General features: G+C 45.6%; 1 protein-coding gene across 2 annotated transcripts in view; it reads right to left on the bottom strand.

Annotated features, from left to right (window-relative positions):
• Positions 1-20,035, bottom strand: part of CCDC81 (coiled-coil domain containing 81) — a 377,879-nt gene that overhangs the window by 130,341 nt on the left and 227,503 nt on the right. For both annotated transcript variants that reach the window (XM_029602264.1, XM_029602265.1), the window contains one exon: positions 9,774-9,881. In XM_029602264.1, coding sequence (XP_029458124.1) covers positions 9,774-9,881 — 108 coding nt within the window. The remainder of the gene's footprint in view (positions 1-9,773; positions 9,882-20,035) is intronic.

Here is a 20,035-nt window from a genome sequence, read left to right as displayed (position 1 = left end):
GATTGCAGAAATGACGTCCTCACTCCTCGCTCGATCACCAGGGAGTTGTGGTAAGTCTGGGGGGGGGGGGTTAAGGAGGGTGAGGGGGTTTAAATTTTTTTTTTGCACATATGTACATATACCCAACTCATTGGATTTTTTTTATGTCCATATTGGCCGCAAGTGGGACCCCCTTTCGGACATAAAAAATATGAACATAAAATTTTGCTCTGCACATCCCTAGTATATAGCTGTCGCTTAGTATTGAGCGCATATTGTATTACGCGTATATAGCTGTCGCTTAGTATTGAGCGCATATTGTATTAAGCGCATATTGCTGCCGCACGCAATGGACCAATCGAATACCCCGATGTCCCAGGCGGCGGCGCCTCCTGATTCTGGCATGAAAGCTCACGGCCTCTGCTCAGCATGCCAGCGAGGAGCCACGCACAGCGAGGAGCCAGACTCCCTTTGTGCCCAATGTGAGGAGGCAGTGGGAGCCTCGGGCCAGGACCAATCTCAACTGAGGTTTGTGGACAGTTCTCCAGGGGCCACCCCGGATCTCGCAGGCAGTCTCGAACAGCCGGGAATCCCGGGGGATCTGGTACCCAGGCGACTTGAGACCACCTCCATTTCATGGGTGGATCTCTTTAAGGGGATCAATGCCTTTGTACAGATGCAATCAGCTTCCCGTTCAGGCCCTGCTGTTACAGGGGCTGCTGCTCCTGTTGCTGCTCCTGCTGCTGCTCCAGTGGACCCTGCCCCTGGACCTTCGCGCCCTTATCGTGCACCGCCTCCGGGCAGTCCGGTTCAGGCGGACCCTGATGTCTCGAAGACCGACTCCGAACCCTCCGAGGAGGGGGAACTTCCCTCGGGGATGGAACCATATCGAACCATGAGGCGGTTCTTTCCCAAGGAGGATCTCTCCGACCTAATATCTCAGTGCCTGGCGGGGTTCTGCGGTGCCTGGTGCCAGTTCTGCGGTGCCACCTGCACAGAACCCTCTGCTGGAAGGCCTTCGTCCTTCAGCCCGCCATTTTCCCTTCTTGCAAGCTGCACAGCAACTGATAGATCTGGAATGGGCTGCACCGGCGGCCTCATTCAAAGGGCGGCGGGACTTGATAGGCATGTACCCCCTGGATCCGGCTATCAAGGAGATGCTGGCGTGCCCTCAGGTGGACGCCTTAGTTAGCGCTGTGGTCAAGCGCACTACCATTCCAGTTGAAGGGGGGGCGGCCCTCAGGGAGGCCCTCAGGGAGGCGACTGGACGCCATCCTGAAACAGATATTTGAGGTGGCAGCTCTGTCTTTGCGAATCGCAACTTGCTGCACAGTGGTGACGCGCTCCTGTTTGTCACAGGTTAGAAACAATGCTCCGGCAGCGGACATGGAGGCCTCTCTCTCGTTCCTCACGGATGCCGCATCTGACCTAGTCCGTACAACAGCTAAGGGGATCTCATCTTCTGTGGCTGCCAGGCGGCAGCTCTGGATACGGAATTGGTCTGCCGATGCTCCTTCGAAGACACACCTCACCAGAATGCCCTTTAAGGGGTCCTTCCTGTTTGGCAGCGACCTTGATAAACTGGCCAGCACATGGGGTGCTTCTCCCATACCTCGACTGCCAGAAGACAGGTTCAAAAGGAACCAGCGTGCCTTTCCAAGGCCCTCCAGAGGCAGAGGTTCTCCCCGTTTCACTCCCTATAGGGGTCGCTACCAGGCACCTCGTTCTCAGGCCAGGAACCAGTCCTTTCGGCCCAAGCAGCAGAAGAGAGGAGCCGGCTCGGGCTCAGGTCCCGGCCGCGCCTCCCAATGAGATTCAGCCGATCCATCTGGGGGACGAGGCCATAGGGGGCAGGTTAGCCCTCTTCTACCCCAGATGGGTCGAGATTACGTCGGAACAGTGGGTCCTCGCCATCATCCGGGAGGGTTATTTTCTGGACTTCCATCATCTCCCTCCGGACAGGTTTGTGGAATCCTCGTGTCTGATCCACAAGAAGGCAGCATTGGAAGCTACCCTGGCGAGGCTCCTGTCCCTGAAAGCCATAGTCCCGGTACCTGCACGGGAAATGAATTCTGGGCATTATTCCATTTATTTCATGGTACCCAAGAAAGGGGGCACCTTTCGGCCCGTCCTGGACCTCAAGTCTGTCAACCAATACTTTTCGCATGGAAAAACTCTGCACTCAGTCAAGAATGCAGTACAGCCAGGAGAATTCCTCACGGCCTTAGATCTATCAGAAGCCTACCTGCATATCCCGATTCATCAGGATCATCAGCGCTACCTACGCTTCAAGGTGCTAGGACGCCATTTCCAGTTTCGGGCTTTTCCCTTCGGGCTGGCCACATCGCCGCGGACCTTCACCAAGGTGATTGTAGTGGTAGCGACGGCGCTCAGACGGGAAGGAATCCTTGTCCATCCCTACCTAGACGATTGGCTGATCAGGGCGAAATCGCGAGAGGAGAGCCATCGGGCAACCAACAGAGTGATCGCCCTTCTGGAAAGCCTGGGATGGGTCGTCAACCTCGGCAAGAGTTGCCTACAGCCTTCCCAATCTTTGGAATATCTGGGAGTCCAGTTTGACACCCAGGCAGACACAGTCAGTCTCACCACCAAGAGAAGATTGAAACTTCAGGCGAGTCTCCGATCCTTGATGGGAGCCAGTCGGCCCACAGCTTGGGATTACTTGCAGGTTCTCGGTCTCATGGCATCCACCCTGGAAGTGGTACCCTGGGCGAGGGCCCATATGAGACCTCTACAACGCTCCCTGCTCTCTCGATGGAGCCCCCGCTTCCGACATTACTCTATGCATCTACCTCTACCAGCCAGAGTGCGGACTCAGCTTCGGTGGTGGTTGCAGTCCAACCACACGAGCAGGGGGTCCAAGATGTCCTCCCCCACATGGACTCTGCTCACCACAGATGCCAGCCTGAGCGGATGGGGAGCACACTGTGAAGAACTCACAGCCCAAGGGCGGTGGAACAGAGAAGAGTCGGGGTGGAACATCAACCGACTAGAGGCACGGGCAGTCCGGTTAGCCTGCCTGAAATTGGTTCACAGACTGAGGAACAGAGCAGTCAGAGTAATGTCAGACAATGCCACCACGGTGGCATATATTAACCGACAGGGCGGAACCAGAAGCCAACAGGTGTCCCTCGAGATAGCCCCGCTGATGGCTTGGGCAGAGGCGAATCTTCAGGACATCTCCGCCGTCCACATTGCCGGAAGGGCAACACCACGGCAGACTTCCTCAGCAGAGAAAGCCTCAATCCGGGAGAATGGCAGCTGTCCCCCACACCTTTCCAGATGATTGTGGATCACTGGGGGATTCCGGACATGGACCTACTAGCGGACAGGTCCAATGCTCAAGTACCCAGATACTTCAGCCTCAGGCGAGATCCGTTCTCTCAGGGGATCGATGCCCTGGTTCAGCCATGGCCTCCAGGGGCCCTGCTTTACGCCTTTTCTCCATGGCTCCTGCTGGGTGCCCTTATCCACAAGATTCGGAAATACCGGGGCCTAGTTCTTCTGGTGGCGCCAGACTGGCCAAGAACACCATGGTACGCGGACATGAGAAGACTACTGGCAGGGGAGCCTCTTCCTCTGCCTCCGCTTCGGGACCTGTTACATCAAGGTCCCATCCTTCACGAGGATCCGGCTCAATTCTCTCTTACGGTCTGGCCATTGAGTGGGCTAGACTGAAGAAAAGAGGTTACTCGGAGTCAGTAATAGATACACTCCTCCGAGTGTGCAAGTTCTCCACAGCCCTCACCTATGTCAGGATTTGGAGAGTGTTTGAAGACTGGTGCGATTCTCATGGCACCAATCCGCATGCGGCTACCATCCCTATGGTTCTGGATTTCCTGCAGGATGGGCTTCAGAAGGGTCTCTCCCTAAGCTCCATCAAGGTTCAGGTGGCTGCGCTGTCTTGCTATGGTCCCAGGAGGGATGGCAAGACCATTGCCAAGCATCCAGATGTTTCTCGCTTCCTGAAAGGAGTCAAGCACATGTGTCCGCCACTGACGTGGCAAGTGCCTTTGTGGAACCTCAATTTAGTTTTGGATTTCCTCGCGGGATCCACCTTCCGTCCCCTCCGGGGTCTGTCTCTCCATTCTCTCACTTTGAAGATGGTGTTATTGCTTGCTGTCTGTTCAGCATGCCGCGTCTCAGAGCTACAAGCACTGTCTTGCCGGGATCCTTTTCTCCGGCTCACTCCTGAGGCTATCCATCTTCGCACGGTTCCATCCTTCTTACCTAAGGTTGTCTCACAATTTCACCTCAACCAGACGATATCCTTGCCAACCACGGCAGGTTTGAAGAAATCGGAAGAAGGGCGTTTGCTTCGCCATCTCGACATTGGCAGATTGCTGCCCAGATATCTGGAAATGACAGAAACAGTTCGAAAGACTGACCATCTGTTCGTCCTTCACAGCGGGAAGAGACAAGGAGAAGCGGCCTCTCGGCCCACCATCGCCCGCTGGATTAAAGAGGTCATCAGAGCGGCCTACGTGGAGGCCGGGAAGTCACCGCCTCTACAAGTCAAGGCTCATTCTACCAGAACCCAAGCAGCGTCTTGGGCGGAATCTAGGATGCTGTCGCCTGCAGAAATATGTAAAGCGGCGACGTGGTCCTCCCTCCACACCTTCTCCAGGTTCTACCGTCTGGATGTCCAGGCTAAGGAGGACACAGCATTCGCAAGGGCAGTTTTACACGGCCCTCAGGCAGCCTCCCGCCCAGTCCGGGAGTAAAGCTTTTGTACATCCCATTTGTTCTGACTCCATCTGGCTACACAACAGGAAATGGTGAGATTACTTACCTGATAATCTCGTTTTCCTTAGTGTAGACAGATGGACTCAGCATCCCACCCAGCTGCCTGTATACATTGGTTTCACTGATTCAAGGTAAGCCTTTTCACTTCTTACATGAGTGCGTCCACTCTACCGGGTGTCGACGCCTTCCGGTTGGGAATGCTGGCGTCTCCAGCTACTGTCAATCGGTCAGGGGAATCCTGTTTTCACTATTTCATTGAGCGTCAGTACACATATATCCATAACAGCTTTTGCAAGGAAGATTACTGAAGAGCTTCACTTCCTGTGGGGGTATATATACCCATGCTGACGTCAGATCCGTCTCCAACTGGTAGCACGAGCATACTATACCCATTTGTTCTGAGTCCATCTGTCTACACTAAGGAAAACGAGATTATCAGGTAAGTAATCTCACCAATTTAAACCATCGGGTTTCTTTTGTGATTATCATTCAGATAAAGCATTGTAAAGAGTCCTTTAAAGAACACATTTGAGCTGCAGGGCAGGTAGCTATGAGTTTTGTGTATGTTAATCTTGGGAAAAGTGAGATGATTTTTTTGCTAATAAACTCTCAATTGATATAAATTTGTTTGATGTAGAAATGTTGAAAGTGTGTTCCACAATAGTTTTTTGATTGAGAAGTATTCCGGAAAAGCAGGGAATATACCGCTTGCTATATATATAAAAAAAAACGAATAATAGAGGTAAGTGGAAACAAGCACCTCTAGATTTTTCAAGTGGTTTATAAGTTGTTCTGCTAATGCTTGAACATTTATTTTTTACAGCTGTTGTCTGTCATTGTTCTATGCACGACATTTTTAATATAAGTATCTACTTGTAACAATGTTTCCAACAGAGTACAGGAGAATATGAAAGAAGCAGGAATGTATGTGGAGTCGCCATTTGATTATATTATTTTTGAGTATCTGAATATTTTATAATCCAATATATAATTTCTTCTTTTTTTTGGATTTATAGTTTTTTGAAATAGACAACTAAGGAATTTTTTAATTTGAACGTAAAGGGTAGATTTTCCACCGTGCACGCGTGAATCTATGTGCGCGCACTTCCCGGCGTGTGCACGGTAGAAAATCTGTGGGCCGCGCACACATGCATGCCGGATTTTATAATCCGTGTGCGTATGTGCGGGCAGTGCGTGCAAGGGGGGGGGGACTTATGTAATTTCCAGGCGGCGACGCATTCCAGCCTTCTCCTGTTCCCTCCCAGTTCGTTCCAATTAAGGAGCGGACTGGGAGGGACCTTCTCTACCCCCCTTCCTACACTTCCTTCCCCTTCCCCTTTCCCTCTCCTCCCCATTCCCTAAACCCTACCTATTCTTTTTTTGTTTTGTTTTGTTTTGTTTTCTTACTTACTTCAGGGCCCAACGAAGTAAGTTGAGTGCGCTGGCAGCCGAGTCTTTTAATATATCCGGTTAAGTCCAAAGTAATATGGCCCCATGAAGCTGGATAATTTTATACATAGGTAATGTGAAAAAGACTCAAGTACTTCTAACAATCCAAAGTCAATATTTGCCAAAAAATTTTTTTTTGCATTTAAATGACCTCATACTGGGCTTGGATGTGCAGAATAGCACAGTCACTTGCCTCTATATGCAGGGGAGCAAAATTAGTTGCCTCTGCCAAGATTTTTAATCATTGGTCATGAAAATGTTATTTTTATTATGCTTATCGTGACAAAATTTTCTTCTTATATCGTGATAAAATTTCTTATTGTGACATGCTATTTTCTTTCAAAACGGAATCTTCATGCAATTGTTTCATAAGTTTGCGATGTAAAATTACAAGCTACTTAGCTCGGTTGAAGAAATGTTATAGACCCAGTGAATTCAGAGGTGTTAGCAAAATGCACTGGGTCTAAAACATTTCTTCAACCGAGCTAAGTAGCTTGTAATTTTACATCGCAAACTTATGAAATAATTGCATGAAGATTCCGTTTTGAAAGAAAATAGCATGTCACAATAAGAAATTTTATCACGATATAAGAAGAAAAGTTTGTCACGATAAGCATAATGAAAATAACATTTTCATGACCAATGATTTAAAAAATTGGCAGGCAACTAATTTTACTAGCCTGCATATAGAGGCAAACGACCATGCTATTCTGCACATCCAAGCCCTGTATGAGGTCATTTAAATGCAAAAAAACATTTTTGGCAAATATTGACTTTGGATTGTTAGAGGTACTTGAGTCTTTTTCACATTACCAATAAACACTACGACAATTACCTCACCAAAAATTGTCTGAGAGATTATTATAATTTGTAACTTTATACATAACCAGTGATATTCAAAAAAATATCTGGTTATGTTTAAAGTTATCCAGTTATGGTTAGTCGGATAACTTTAAGCAAGTATATTCAGTGGGACGTTTATTCCACTGAATATGCGGGACAAGTTATCCGGCTACCTATAGCCGGATAACTTGTCCACTAAACGTCCTACTGAATATGAACCCCTTTATAACTTGTCACAGTTGTGGATTTTCAAAAGGTTTAATCAACTAACTTTGGGATTTATCTGATTAAACCTCTGTTTTTAAAAGTTCCATTCTTCCACTAATCAGTGTGTAATGACCCTTTGGGATTGATTATGAGTTTGACCTTAGTTCTAAGTCCTTTTTGAGCTAGGATAGAGATGGGAAGCAGAGTGAATGGTGCACCATCTTGGAACAGATGAGGCTGTTGAAATAGCCAGCTCCCTGGGTTTATAAAAGCAGCCTGGAGCACAGCTAAATGTAGGATTTTGAGTTGGAATTCAAAGTTGCAGTTTTGTGCCCCTTTTAGAGTATTAGGCCTCCTGGTCTGGATCCTTGCCCTAATTGGAAGGAGGCAAATGCTTACCAGTGCTGACTTCAGGGGATTTTAGGGGATTTGGACTCTTGATTTTTAAGATATTTTCTGAGAGATATCTGGCACTCACCCCCGAGCATGGGAATTCGGGGACTCTCTATGCAAGTTTAGATTAGGTGGTAGGGAAGATTCCACTGCTCTCCATTCCACAACGTGACAAAGAGGTGACTTGCTGCAGAAAAGTTCCAGTGCTTCTGATTTTTGTGAAGCTTTTTCCTTGAATTACCAGGGAGGAAGTTTTTGGCCACTCTTCCTTCCCTGAAGAGAGGACATCTATTAGAGCTACTGTGTTCCCTGCTGACTGGATCTTTCTTAAGAAGGAGCCTATTTGTCACCAGAAGTGAAGAACTGTTTTGATACATATCTGAGGACCCCGATCAGAGTATTCATCTTGGGAGAAGAGAGAACATTTGGGAGGCTGTGCAAAGATTGAGACCTTGTATTTTTCCAGCTAGTAATTTTAGAAGGAGATTTTCTGTCCACACCTTACTTTTCCAAAGCCCTAAAGGTAAGAGTTTTCCCTGGCCCATTATTGAGAGATCCTTGCACAAACTGAGAAAAGATTTGACAACTGTGAAATTCAAGACATATATGCCAAAATCAGATGTGGAAAATTCCAATTTTGTTATTCAAGAACGTATTCAGTAAAGATTTATTTTGGACGCTGTACCTGAGCCTCCGGTGTATTTTATTGGAATTCACATCCATTAGTGGTGAAAGTGAACTGCTGCCACCCCAGGGCAATGGACTGAGAGCACCCCTGCCACCTTGGGCCTTGATTTATTCCTCTCCCCCCCCCCCCCCCCCCCCCCCCCCAAACCCCCACTGGAAATGAGCCCTGTCCTGGGGCCCTGATAAACTGTGTGATGGTGGAAGGCAGACTTGGAAAGTAGTCCTGGGATCCGTATGTGTCCCTGTCTTCTAAAGCATCCACCAAGCAGGAGTTACAATTGACTGGTTAAATTTAACCTCATAAGGTGGCCAAATTTAGTCAGTCATAAAAGGGGCAGTTGTAGGTGCATTCCCAGGACAGGCTAATTAGCTGATTAATGCTGATTTTTAGTACTAGCTGCCAGTGACAGATTTAGGATTTTGGTGCCCCTAGGCACTGATGGTGCAGTCATCCCCCTCTTCCTCCTCCCCCCCCCCCCCCCCCCCAAAGAGATCTAAGTCACAGTTCCCTGTGGCAACTCTGGGGTAGATCCTATGACAAAAATTTTAAAATTCTGAAGCAAATTGTCAAACATTTCCATCTTTTATATTACATTATGAAACTAAAGTAGTTTTACACTATATTTATTAGTATAATTTATATTATTTTTATTGGAAGGCAGCAACTGTTCAGCTAGCTTGCTACCCCATCCCCAGATTTTTGCTGCCCTAGGCACAGGCCTAGTGTACCTATTGACAAATCCAGGTCTGCTAACTGGCTAGGTTTAGGCAGACAACCATAGTTGCACAAATAGCTGTTGTAAACATACAGTAGCTGGCTAAATTTTGACTGACTAGATTTAGGGAATTTCAGCTGAAAACCCAGCTGGTTAGATTTGGCTGACAATTCTCCTAAAGGTTCGGTAGCTCTTTGAAAATTAACATCAAAGCATGCTTTACATCTGTACACAAAAAAAAAGTTTAACATAGGACCCTGGGCCTCATTCCTCATGGATTTACACTCCTTACAGAAACTTCTGCCTTGCACCCGCACCCTCCCTCCCTCCCCACCCCCAGTCCCGTCATCATTCACTGTGATGCTGCTCTTGGCCTGCCGAGTTTCTGATTTTCTCAGCCTTTAGCAGGATGGGCACTGCTTGCAGCCAGCTGATTCTGTGCTTCACTGGGACGCAAGCAGGATGGGTGCCACTTGTGGCCCGCCGAGTCTCTACTCCTCTCGGCTGCGAGTGGAATAGGCTCCGCTCGTGGCCCCCACACGGCTGCTCTTCGCTGCCATCTAATGGTTGGCACCCTAGGCAACTGCCTAGTTCACCTAATGGGGACGCACCGGTCCTGACTCCTTAATGCCCAAAGTGACCAAAGCATGAAAAGCCACAGAAAAAAAAACATGCATCTAGGATGGAGGTTATAAAAGTGATTTCAGTGAAAAAGAAGCTAAATAACCTTACATTAATTTCAAAGGGTTTTTCATTCTTCTGGTGTTTAATAGCTTCAGCAATGCCCAGGTTATAAGCAGCAATTTTCTGATTACTTTCTTTCTTGGCCAAGGAATCGAGCTAATATTATGAAGAAAAAAAGTAAGTAAATTAGTTTTCAATGAAAAAAACTAGTAGTAAGGCTGTACTACTAGCTGAACAGTTTTTCAGAGAATTCAACTAGCGGTTCAAACAAAATCATTAACATTCTTTTTTTGTCCTGATATTTATTTCATTCATTAAATGAAGTATTTTAGATTTAGCTCACACCTTATACTGGTAGCCAAAGGTTAGTTACACTCAGGTAGTGTTGATATTTCCCTGTCCTCAGAGAGTTTACAATCTAAGGGGCTCATTCACAAACCCACATTAGGTCATTTACCATACTAAGGTCATTGCTTAAAGGGGCCAAATGGCACCAAGTAAGTCCCCCTCCGGCTGAAAGTTGCCAAAAAACCTAGGGGGTCTCCACACACCCCTGACCCACCCTGCCTGCTGCCCCTGGAGGAAGCCATATAAAAAAAGTAAATTTTAAAAACATTTTTAAAGCTGATCCTAGCCCTGCCCCTCCCCTTCAATATAAAAATCTGGTCCCTGGAGCCTCGAGACCCTTACCCCACCCTCTGGACCCCTTCCCTCTTACTCAAAATGTAAGCCCCAGTAGTCCAGTGGAGGCCTGGGGCACCTTCTAGTCTTCGGGCTGGGCAGCAGCCATTTCTCAAAATGGCACCACCTGACCTTTGCCCCTACAAAGTGATAGGTGGAAAGGCCCAGAGAGCCTAAGAGGTGCTCTGGGCACCCATTGGACCCACCAGGGCTTATATTATGAGTAAGGAGGGGGTCTGAAAAATGTACCAAGATAGAGTTAGGTTCCTGGTCTCCGGGGGCCAGACTTTTGTGTTGAAGGGGTGGGGCAGGGCTAGGAAGGCTGTAAAAAATACTCTGGCTTTGTGAGTCCTGCAGTATAATACCACAGCTTAGTGAATGAGCCCCTAAGTTTATACTTGAGGCAACAGAAGGTGAAATGACTTGCCTAAGGTCAGAAAGAGTGTCAGGCTTCCCTGGTTCTTAGCCTGCAGCTCTAACCACTCTTTGGCCACTCTTGCTTTTATGAAGCAGAGTAAATTATGGTGCTGTTATGCTGATCATCATATAGGTATCATACAGGTACAATTCAATATGAAGACAGCAAAGTTGTTCTCTGTGGACAGTAGAACAGTGATACAAATGGGTGGCATCATCTGATGGTGCTGTGTCAGTCAATGTCTCTACTAGCCTAGATAGGTTTTATTTTCTGAGTCTCTTCAGGGCATGTGTGTGAACTCAGACACTACCGTCGATGCACAACATTGCATAAGTCTATCCTCTAGCTTATTTCAACTTCCTGAAAAGGTGGTAGGGATTTTGTGGCTGTTCTTCTTTCCACAGAAAACACCTGTTACAGGTGTAGTTCATGACTGAATGGCAATGCAAAAAGGTCTATGGTCGGTTACAGGTAAGCAACTTCACTTTCTCAGAGGACAAGCTGAACTAAACAGCCACATGCAGATGGGAGTTCCCAGCTGAGAGTTGCAAACTATAATTCCATAACAATGTATACACATTGGGAAACCCTCTAGATAATGTTTGTTAGTTACTGTCTTTCCTTTTTTACTGTTATCAAAAGATATGAACAGTTGTGTAGATTTTCTAATGGATTTAGTCCTTTCCAGATAGAATACGAATCTCCTTCTGCAGTCTAATTTGTGCAAGGATTCCTCTTCTTTAGATGGATATGGATTTTAGAAAAAATGGTAAAATTTGGACAGGTTTAGATTAAACTGAGATACCACTTTTGGATGGGTTCTGAGTATTACTTTATTTGTAAATATTTGAGTATTCTGTGAGAAGGAGACCGGGGCTTGTGGTTCACTTACACTACAGGCATAAGTTATGGCTGTTAGAAAAAAGTGTTTTCCATGTACTTTTTTTTTTTTTTTTTATCTTGGACACACTTTGATTTGGAAAGTAGTAGGCTTTCCCTTTTATCATGTCTAGTTTTGCATTTAAGAATTCTAGCTGCTGTTTTGGTGTCAGGTTGGATTTCCCGAAATTTACTAGAAAATCGAGCATGAGCAAAGCATCCATTGTGCACAGAGATGCACAGGCACCACCAACATTAGAAAGGTATGTGCCATGAACCACCCATTTTAGACACCCGTAGCTGCCAGAAGATCCTATCCTGCCTAGAGGCAGGAGGCCTGCGCAGCTGCTGGGAGATCCCAACCCACCCAGTGCCCAAAGTGAAAGAGGCCTGCACGGTCGCCAGGAGATCCCATCTCGCCCAGCGGCCAAAGTAAAAGAATCCTGTGCGGCTGCCGAGGGATTCTCTCTCCCGGTGGCCAAAGTGAAAGCAGCCCCGTAGTTGCCAAAGAATCACAACAGACTCAGCAGCCGACGTGGAGGAGGCCCAGGGGATCTCATCCCTACTGGAGAAGAAGGAGCATGCATGTGTATGCATGTGAGAGAAGGAGCAAGAAGGCAGTTTGTGTGTGTGCTTGAGCCAACTTGTGTGTCTGTGTGTTTGTCTGTCTTTCTGAGAGATAGTGAGCCTGTGTGTGTGTGTGCCTGAGAGAAAGGGAGAGAGCAGGAATGTTCCTGTGTAACTGTGAGCCTGTGTGAGTTTTGAAAGAGTGTTTGTGTATGTCTGTGTGAGCATGGGAATGAACATTTGTGTATATGAGAGAGGAGAAATTTTGTGCACCTCAACACTAAAGTGATTCCTGTGGTGGATGGCAGCGCTGTTGGACAATACTGTATCTGCGCATAGTGCCACTGCTAAGTCTTCCAAGGAAGTGCCTTGACTCTATATTTTTCCATTTTGTGTTTCTGTCTTGATCTTTTCTTGAATGAAGCATCTGAAGAAGGAGATGTAGACATTTTCCTATGATGGTGATATCTTTTAGAGCTTTTGTGCTTCGAAAAGTTTCTTGATTCATATTTCAGTTCTATGTCCCTATATATTAGCACCCTCAGGGACATCATTCCACGGGGGCCATAGTTGACACTAACATGGTTGGGACCTATGCACCATGGGGTAGATTTTTTAAAAAAGCGCGATCGTGTACTTTTGTTGGCACACCAGGCGCAAACAAAAGTACGCTGGATTTTATAAGATACGCGCGTAGCCGCGCGTATCTTATAAAATCCTGAATCGGCGCGCGCAAGGCTGCCGATTTTGGGCAGCCGGCGTGCGCCGAGCCGCGCAGCCTGCCTCTGTTCCCTCCGAGGCCGCTCCGAAATCGGAGCACCCTCGGAGGGAACTTTCTTTCGCCCTCCCCTCACCTTACCTTCCCCTCCCTTCCCCTACCTAACCCACCCCCCCCCGGCCCTATCTAAACCCCCCCCTACCTTTATCCATGGATTTACGCCTCCCGGAGGGAGACGTAAATCCACGCGTGCCAGCGGGCTGCTGGCACGCCGAGACCTGACCCGGGGGCGGTTCAGAGGGCGCGGCCACGCCCTGGGCCGAAACCACGCCCCCAAAATGCCGGGTCATTCGGCCCCGCCCCGACACACGCCCGACACGCCCCCTAAAAAAACCCCCGGGACTTACGCGCGTCCCGGGGCTCTGCGCGCGCCAGCAGCCTATGCAAAATAGGCGCGCTGGCGTGCGAGGGCCCTGCTCGCGTAAATCCGGGCGGATTTACACAAGCAGGGCTTTTAAAATCCGCCCGCATAGGCTGTGCCGATCAGCAGCAGCCATTTTGTGTCTGCATCATTTGCAGGACTTAAAATGAAAGATTTAATCAAGGCCATGTTACCTTTGAAAGCTGTTCCTCTTTACTTCAAAACTTTTTGTTTGTTTTTGAAACAGATGCAATTAATGTGAGGAAAGAAAAACATGATTTGTGAAGCAGACAAAATTAGACTGAGGTACTGTTGTGTGGCAATGGTAGCAGGGGAGTTCCTGCACATGCTCAGAAGAGACTCAGAAAATCAAAAAACTTTCTAGGCTAGGAGAAAGGTTGACCAACAAAGTGCCGTCGGATGACATCACCCGTCTGTATGGCTGTTTTGTTCAGCTTGAACACAGAGAAAGTATGATCAGCTAAAAAGTAAACACAGAGAAAGATCTAAATATTAAAAAAAATGTTCCTAAAGTGAAGATGCTTAACTTTAACAGGTATTCTCTGAAGACATCAATTCGCTAGTTACATAACTGGATCACATAATTGCACATGGATTTGAGCATAACAAACTTTCCAGAGCTTTCTGGTAATGACTAAAAATCTTTATTACTCATGCATGGGACATACTACTTTGCTTCAGTTGCTCTCTGTTTCCATTTAGCTAAGCTTAGAAAAGTAAGAGAGCAACTCCCAAGAGGAGATGGATCGATTCATACAATTGGTGTACTGATGTCTCCAGAAAATACTTATTACAGGTAAGTAACTTCACGTTCTCTGAAGACAAAAAGGTTCACCAATCATGTGTGACTCCCTAGTTAAAGGTTGTCTTCAATTAAAATAAAAAAGGGGGTGGGGGGGGAGAGAGAAGAAAACACTTATCATGTTCAATCATGGGGTCAATAGGATCTGGGGGAATCTAATGTGTTCACCTGTAAACTAAAAAAGAGTCTTGCTCTTTCCTCCTACCTATAACCTATTTTTTGACTGGTGCACTTTAAGTGAAGATATGCCCATGGTTTGATAAACTGAAGCTATCTTATGCCAGTAGTATATCGCCAGATATTTATATTTTCATATTTTTTAATATATATTTTGTGCTTTGCGATTTACATAAGGACCTTTATTTATTTTAGATATTGAATGGTGTTCAGCGTGATAACCTGGAGAAATTGAACAGGGTTTAGGATGAGAAATTTTAAAAAGTTAAGCTATAATTGGAAGTCCTGCTCCTTGTTTTGAACTTCCTTGAAAAAGTCGCTCAGGCGAAACACAGCCGGTGTAGAAGAGCTGCAAAGTGCTTTTGTTTACATCAGTTTGGGATTGGCATGTTACATATTATTGGACTCCTTTGATGTAGATTTTTACCAGTAGTTTGTACAAGCGTGTGAACGTTTTTGCTTTGGCTTTTCACTGTTATTGTTTTAGTGAATCTAATATATAACTGAACACTCATTTATTTTTTAACACATATTTCAGTTTTCTCAGTATTTTTATTGACATATTCAACTTAAGAGTTATATAACAAGTAATTAGCACAAATGTTTTTTCTGGTTTGTCATGATTAGAAATCTTTTTACTGCCTTCTTTTTGCTCCATCTTGGAAAGTCAGTGTTCTATGAACGCACTTATTTTTGTATCACTTCTTACTTAAACCTATATAAACAGAAAAGCTATTATTTTTTGATGTAATTAAAAAATGTTTTATGAAGTCTGTACCATAGGACTTTTCCTGGCATACGGCATTCTTACCCAACTATACAGAACACGTAAAAAGCTGGGTGACTTTTTAAAGGGCTTGAGTCCACTCTGCAATCCAAAGTGTGAGGAGCTGCTTCACTCTTATAGGCATGTGGCCTAGGGAAGAATGTTGGCATGATAACTGATTAAGGAAGAAATTCAACATTACCTTAGGCAGGAACCTGGGATGTATGTGAATTACTGCTCTATTGTGATGAAATAGATCCAGATAAATTGGAAAACTACTGTCCAGTATCAAACATCCCTTTCCTTGGGAATCCTGCAGAGCAGGCCATCTACACCCAAACTCAATTCCTGGCTGGAAGAACAACTGGCTTGATCTGTACCAATCAGGTTTAAGACCCGGATACGGAACAGAGACAGTCCTGATCGCCCTATTGGATGATTTCTAGAAAAACTGTGATAAGGGTCTCACTTTTGTATTGGTGCTGCTGGAATATTTGGCAGCATTTGTCACTGTTGAGCACATTGATATGCTATCATGGCACGAGGGCTCAAGAAATAACGTGGTTCAGATCCTACCTAACAGTCATCAGTCTATATACTTTGCAGGTACCTCCTCCACCCCCAGTCTCTGGCCTGTTGGATACCACAGGTATCTGTACTATCACCTAATCTCTTCAATATTTACTTCAAACCACTAGCCCACCTGATCCAATAAATGGATGTAAAATACTACATTTATGCTGATAATGTACAGTTGCTCTTGCCCAAAGAACCTAATTGGCTCAACCACAAGAAACCTAGCTACATGTCTTCAAGAAAGGGCTAAAAATAACAAACTTTGTCTAAACCCAAATAAAACAGAACTGCTATGGGTTGAAAACATAGGAGGTTGGATTCCTGATATCAAAATCCCTTTCAGAGACTATGAACTCCCCTTGAAACCTCAACTCAGGAGCCTTGGCGTCCTGCTAGACTCCACACTAACAATGCACCTACAGATCCAAGTAACAGTTCTTCTTTCATCTGTGCTGACTACATAAACTCCACTCATTCATAGAGAAAGCAAGCATGGTCACAGTAATCCATGCCATGATAACATTTCAGCTGGACTACTATAATATATCATAAAATGGTCTGAAAATGAAGAGCATACAACAACTACAACTAATGTAAAATGCTGCAGACAGCAAGATCTCATCACACCCACCCTATACAAGCTTCACTGGTTACAAGTGCTATATAGGGCCAAATTTAAAACCATTATACTAATATTCAAGGCCCTAAGAGGAAATAGTCAAGGTTAACTGAAGTACAGGCTAAACCCCTAAAGCACCTTTATACCACTAAGATCTTCCCAAGGATTCTCCCTTACATGCCATCAGTCAAAGAAATCAAGTAATCCAACACTCAGAGGTCCATCACAGCTGCAGCTCCTACCCTCTGCAACACCACCCCCAAGAGGAAATATGCCTAATTCAGAACTACTTGCATTTCAGAAAACTGAAGAAAACCTTCCTCTTCTGCCAAGCATTCAAGTGGCAATGCAACTGAGAGACAAGGTGAATACGCACTGCCCTGCCCTGCCCAACTTCACACCCCAGTTACCTACTCCATTATACCACACTATGCACACAGAAGACAAGATAACTTGTTCTCTCTCTCTGTGTCTATTTATGTATAATCACTATAATATGCTTATGTATTATGTTTTTGTTTAGATTTTTTACTTTATCAAATGTGACTTGATATATTTGTTCTTTCTCCATTGTAGCCTTCCAATGATAAGGACTTCATTTGTGCTGTGCCTGTTTATATCCTAATGCAAGACTGTAGGGTCCACCTCTCTGGCTTGCTATGTACCGACGGTCAGTCTAATTTGTTATATGTCACCTTGAATGAATCTCTTCAAAAGGGCAGTTAATAATCATAATAAATAAACTAGTTTAAGATGGATAGTAACTAGGGCTTGGAGCTCACTGATTCTGTGGGCTTAAGTGTCCACCACCAAAAAAGTGACCATCTAGATCTATTTATTGTTTGGGTATTAGCCAGGTATTTGTAACCTGGATTGGCCACTGTTGAAAACAGGATGATGGGCTTGATGGACCCTCAGTCTGACCCAGTTTGCAACTTCTTATGTTTTTATGTAAGTGAAGACTATATTGGCAGCACAGGGTGAAAAATAGAGGTTGGATGAAGCAGATGGACATTTCACGGTATGAATTTGCTAGTGTGGTCCACCAAAATGGCTTCCTGCCCTTCTGCAGCCTCTTCTTAGCTCTGCAGGCCTTCTCTCTAGCCTTCCCATAATGCTTCTTGGCCCTGTGAGGTGCATGAGGGATTTTCATGGTGCAGTTCCAGCTACCTCAGGGCAAGAAAAGAGGGAGAAATGGAGAAAAAAAGGCACAGGCACCATGCTAGCTTCGGTTCTACACACTGAGGCCCGGGCTCTTCTCATCGTTACAGATATAGGGCCTGATTATTAAGGATTTTCTCCCATTCTGTGTCTATAGGAAAAGAGCTTGGATATTACTCAGTTACAGTGAAAAGATTTAGCAAAATTGCTTACCTTGTAATAGGTGTTATCCCAGGACAGCAGGATGTAGTCCTCACATATGGGTGACATTGGTAATGGAGCCCTATGACGGAAAACTTCCTGTCAAAGTTTCTAAAAGCTTTGACTGACACTGGCACACTGAGTGCACTGAGCATGCTATGATCCCTGCGTCCACAGGGGTCTCCCTTCAGTCTCGTTTGTAGCATTATGCGTAAGCGAAAATATAAAAGAAAATAATAAAACTTATTGGACCCAACTCCGCGGGGTGGCGGGTGGGTTCTGTGAGGACTACATCCTGCTTGTCCTGGGATAAAGCAAAATTGCTTACCTTGTAATAGGTGTTATCCCAGGACAGCAGGATGTAGTCCTCACATATGGGTGATTAGCAAGCTAGAGGCTGAGTCATTCTGTAGTGAAGCAACAGTGAAGAATTGTTGTTGAAAATAAGGCAGCCGAAGATCACAGCAGGTTGGATGTAGAAGGAGTTGGGAATATATTGGAAACAAGTTCTGTAAGACAGATTGTCTAAAGGCCGAATCTTGTTGTTTTTCTTTGCCCTAGCAATAAAGAGCTGCAAAGGTGTGAAGGGAACTCCATGTTGCAGCTTTATATATGGTAATAATGGGCACTGAACGATAGTGTACTACTGATGTAGACATGGCCGTTACTACATGTGTTGTTACTCGCCCTTGGAGAGGAACGTTTGCTTTTTCATAACAGAATTCGATACAGACTGTTAGTCAGTCGGAGAGAGTCTGCCTTACTACCACGACTCTTGGTTCATTTTATGTGAAAAGAAACAAAGAGTTGGTTGGATGTCCTATGGACTGCTGTGCGGTTCAGGTAAAAAGCTAGTGCACGTTTTCAGTCTAAGGTGTATAAGACTCTCTCTCCCTGGCTACAGAGAGAGATCTTGAAAAGAAAGTAGGCAAGACTATTGACTGATTAAGAGAAAATCTGTTACTACTTTTGGTAGGAATTTGGAGTGAGTGCAAAGGACTACTGTGTCATGCAGGAACCTTATGTGACGAGAGGTTGCAACTCACTGACCCTCGTAGCCGATGGAATGGCTACTAGAAAATACTTGTTAGGTAAGAAATTTCTAGTCGCAGGAATGTATCACACTAGGTCCCATTTAATGACCAGTGGTTGAATGGGGGGCTTAAGGTGAAGTAAGCCTCTCATAAACCGACATACTAGGGGTCACGCTGTTATTGGCATATCCCTTATTTCGTTGTGATATGCTGCTATGGCATTTAGGTGTACTCTTACAGAGGATGTCTGGAGACCATAGTCCGAATGTGATATAAGTAATCTAGTACAGAAGGAGTGGGGCAAGAAAAAAGGTGAAAACCTGTTTGGTGCACCACTTGGTAAATCTAGTCCACTAAAAGTGGTAAGGTTTACGTGTGGAAGGCTTTCATGAAGCTACGAGAACTTTAGAGACTTGTGTTGAAAGATTAAGTGGTTGCAGAATTTCAACATTCAAGCTGTCAGGGCAAGAGTTGTTAAGTTGGGATGACGTAACTTATCCTGATTCCAAGTTATGAGAGTGGGCGCTGTGCCCAGGAGAATTGGTCTCTGATCGAGAGGTCGAGGAATGTGGGAAACCATACTTGTCGAAGCCCATATAGGGCTAAGAGGACTATTGTTCCTCTGTCCTGTTGTAGGTTCACGAGAGTTTTGGCTATGAAGTATGGGAAGCATACTGGTCCCGGGCAGGAGGAGGGCCTGAGGAACAGTGAACTCCGTCCCGGCTCAGCATGATAAGAGTGTTGGTTATGAGAGGTAGCGGAAGAGACACATTTAGGAGGCCCTTGATGGAAGAAAGGCGTAAATGTGAATGCAGTGAAACCATGTGTAGGTAGTAGAATCTATGCACCGTATGGTTCGATTCGGAAGCAGAGGGCAAGTTTGGTTGACCTCCGCTCTAGAAGATTTCTCTCGCTACACATGTCCAAGACCATTCGAGAGGATGGACCTATCTGGAGAAGGTCTGCTAGTGCGTTCAGTAAGTGTCTGAGAACAGTGGCCGGAGGATGCATAAAGTGAGCAAGGACTAAGGATAAAGCTGTGCATCTTCATTGCAGAGCAGCTAGGATGTTGTGTATGCTTGTATGTTGGAAAGCACATTGTCCCTATGCTGTCTGTCTGTATGCACAAAGAATTGTTACAGAGGCAGTATTAGAAGGCATAAGGCTATAACTCATGGTACAAGATCCAGGAAGTTTATGCATAACTGCTTGGAGCGGAATAGACGCATATTGGGTTGAGAAGATTTGTGGTCAAACTTTCAACTTGAA

Source organism: Rhinatrema bivittatum, chromosome 5 (assembly GCF_901001135.1).
Source record: "Rhinatrema bivittatum chromosome 5, aRhiBiv1.1, whole genome shotgun sequence".
NCBI lineage: Eukaryota > Metazoa > Chordata > Amphibia > Gymnophiona > Rhinatrematidae > Rhinatrema > Rhinatrema bivittatum.
Note: the sequence above shows the minus strand (reverse complement) of the source record. Positions and strands in the feature narration are given on the sequence as shown.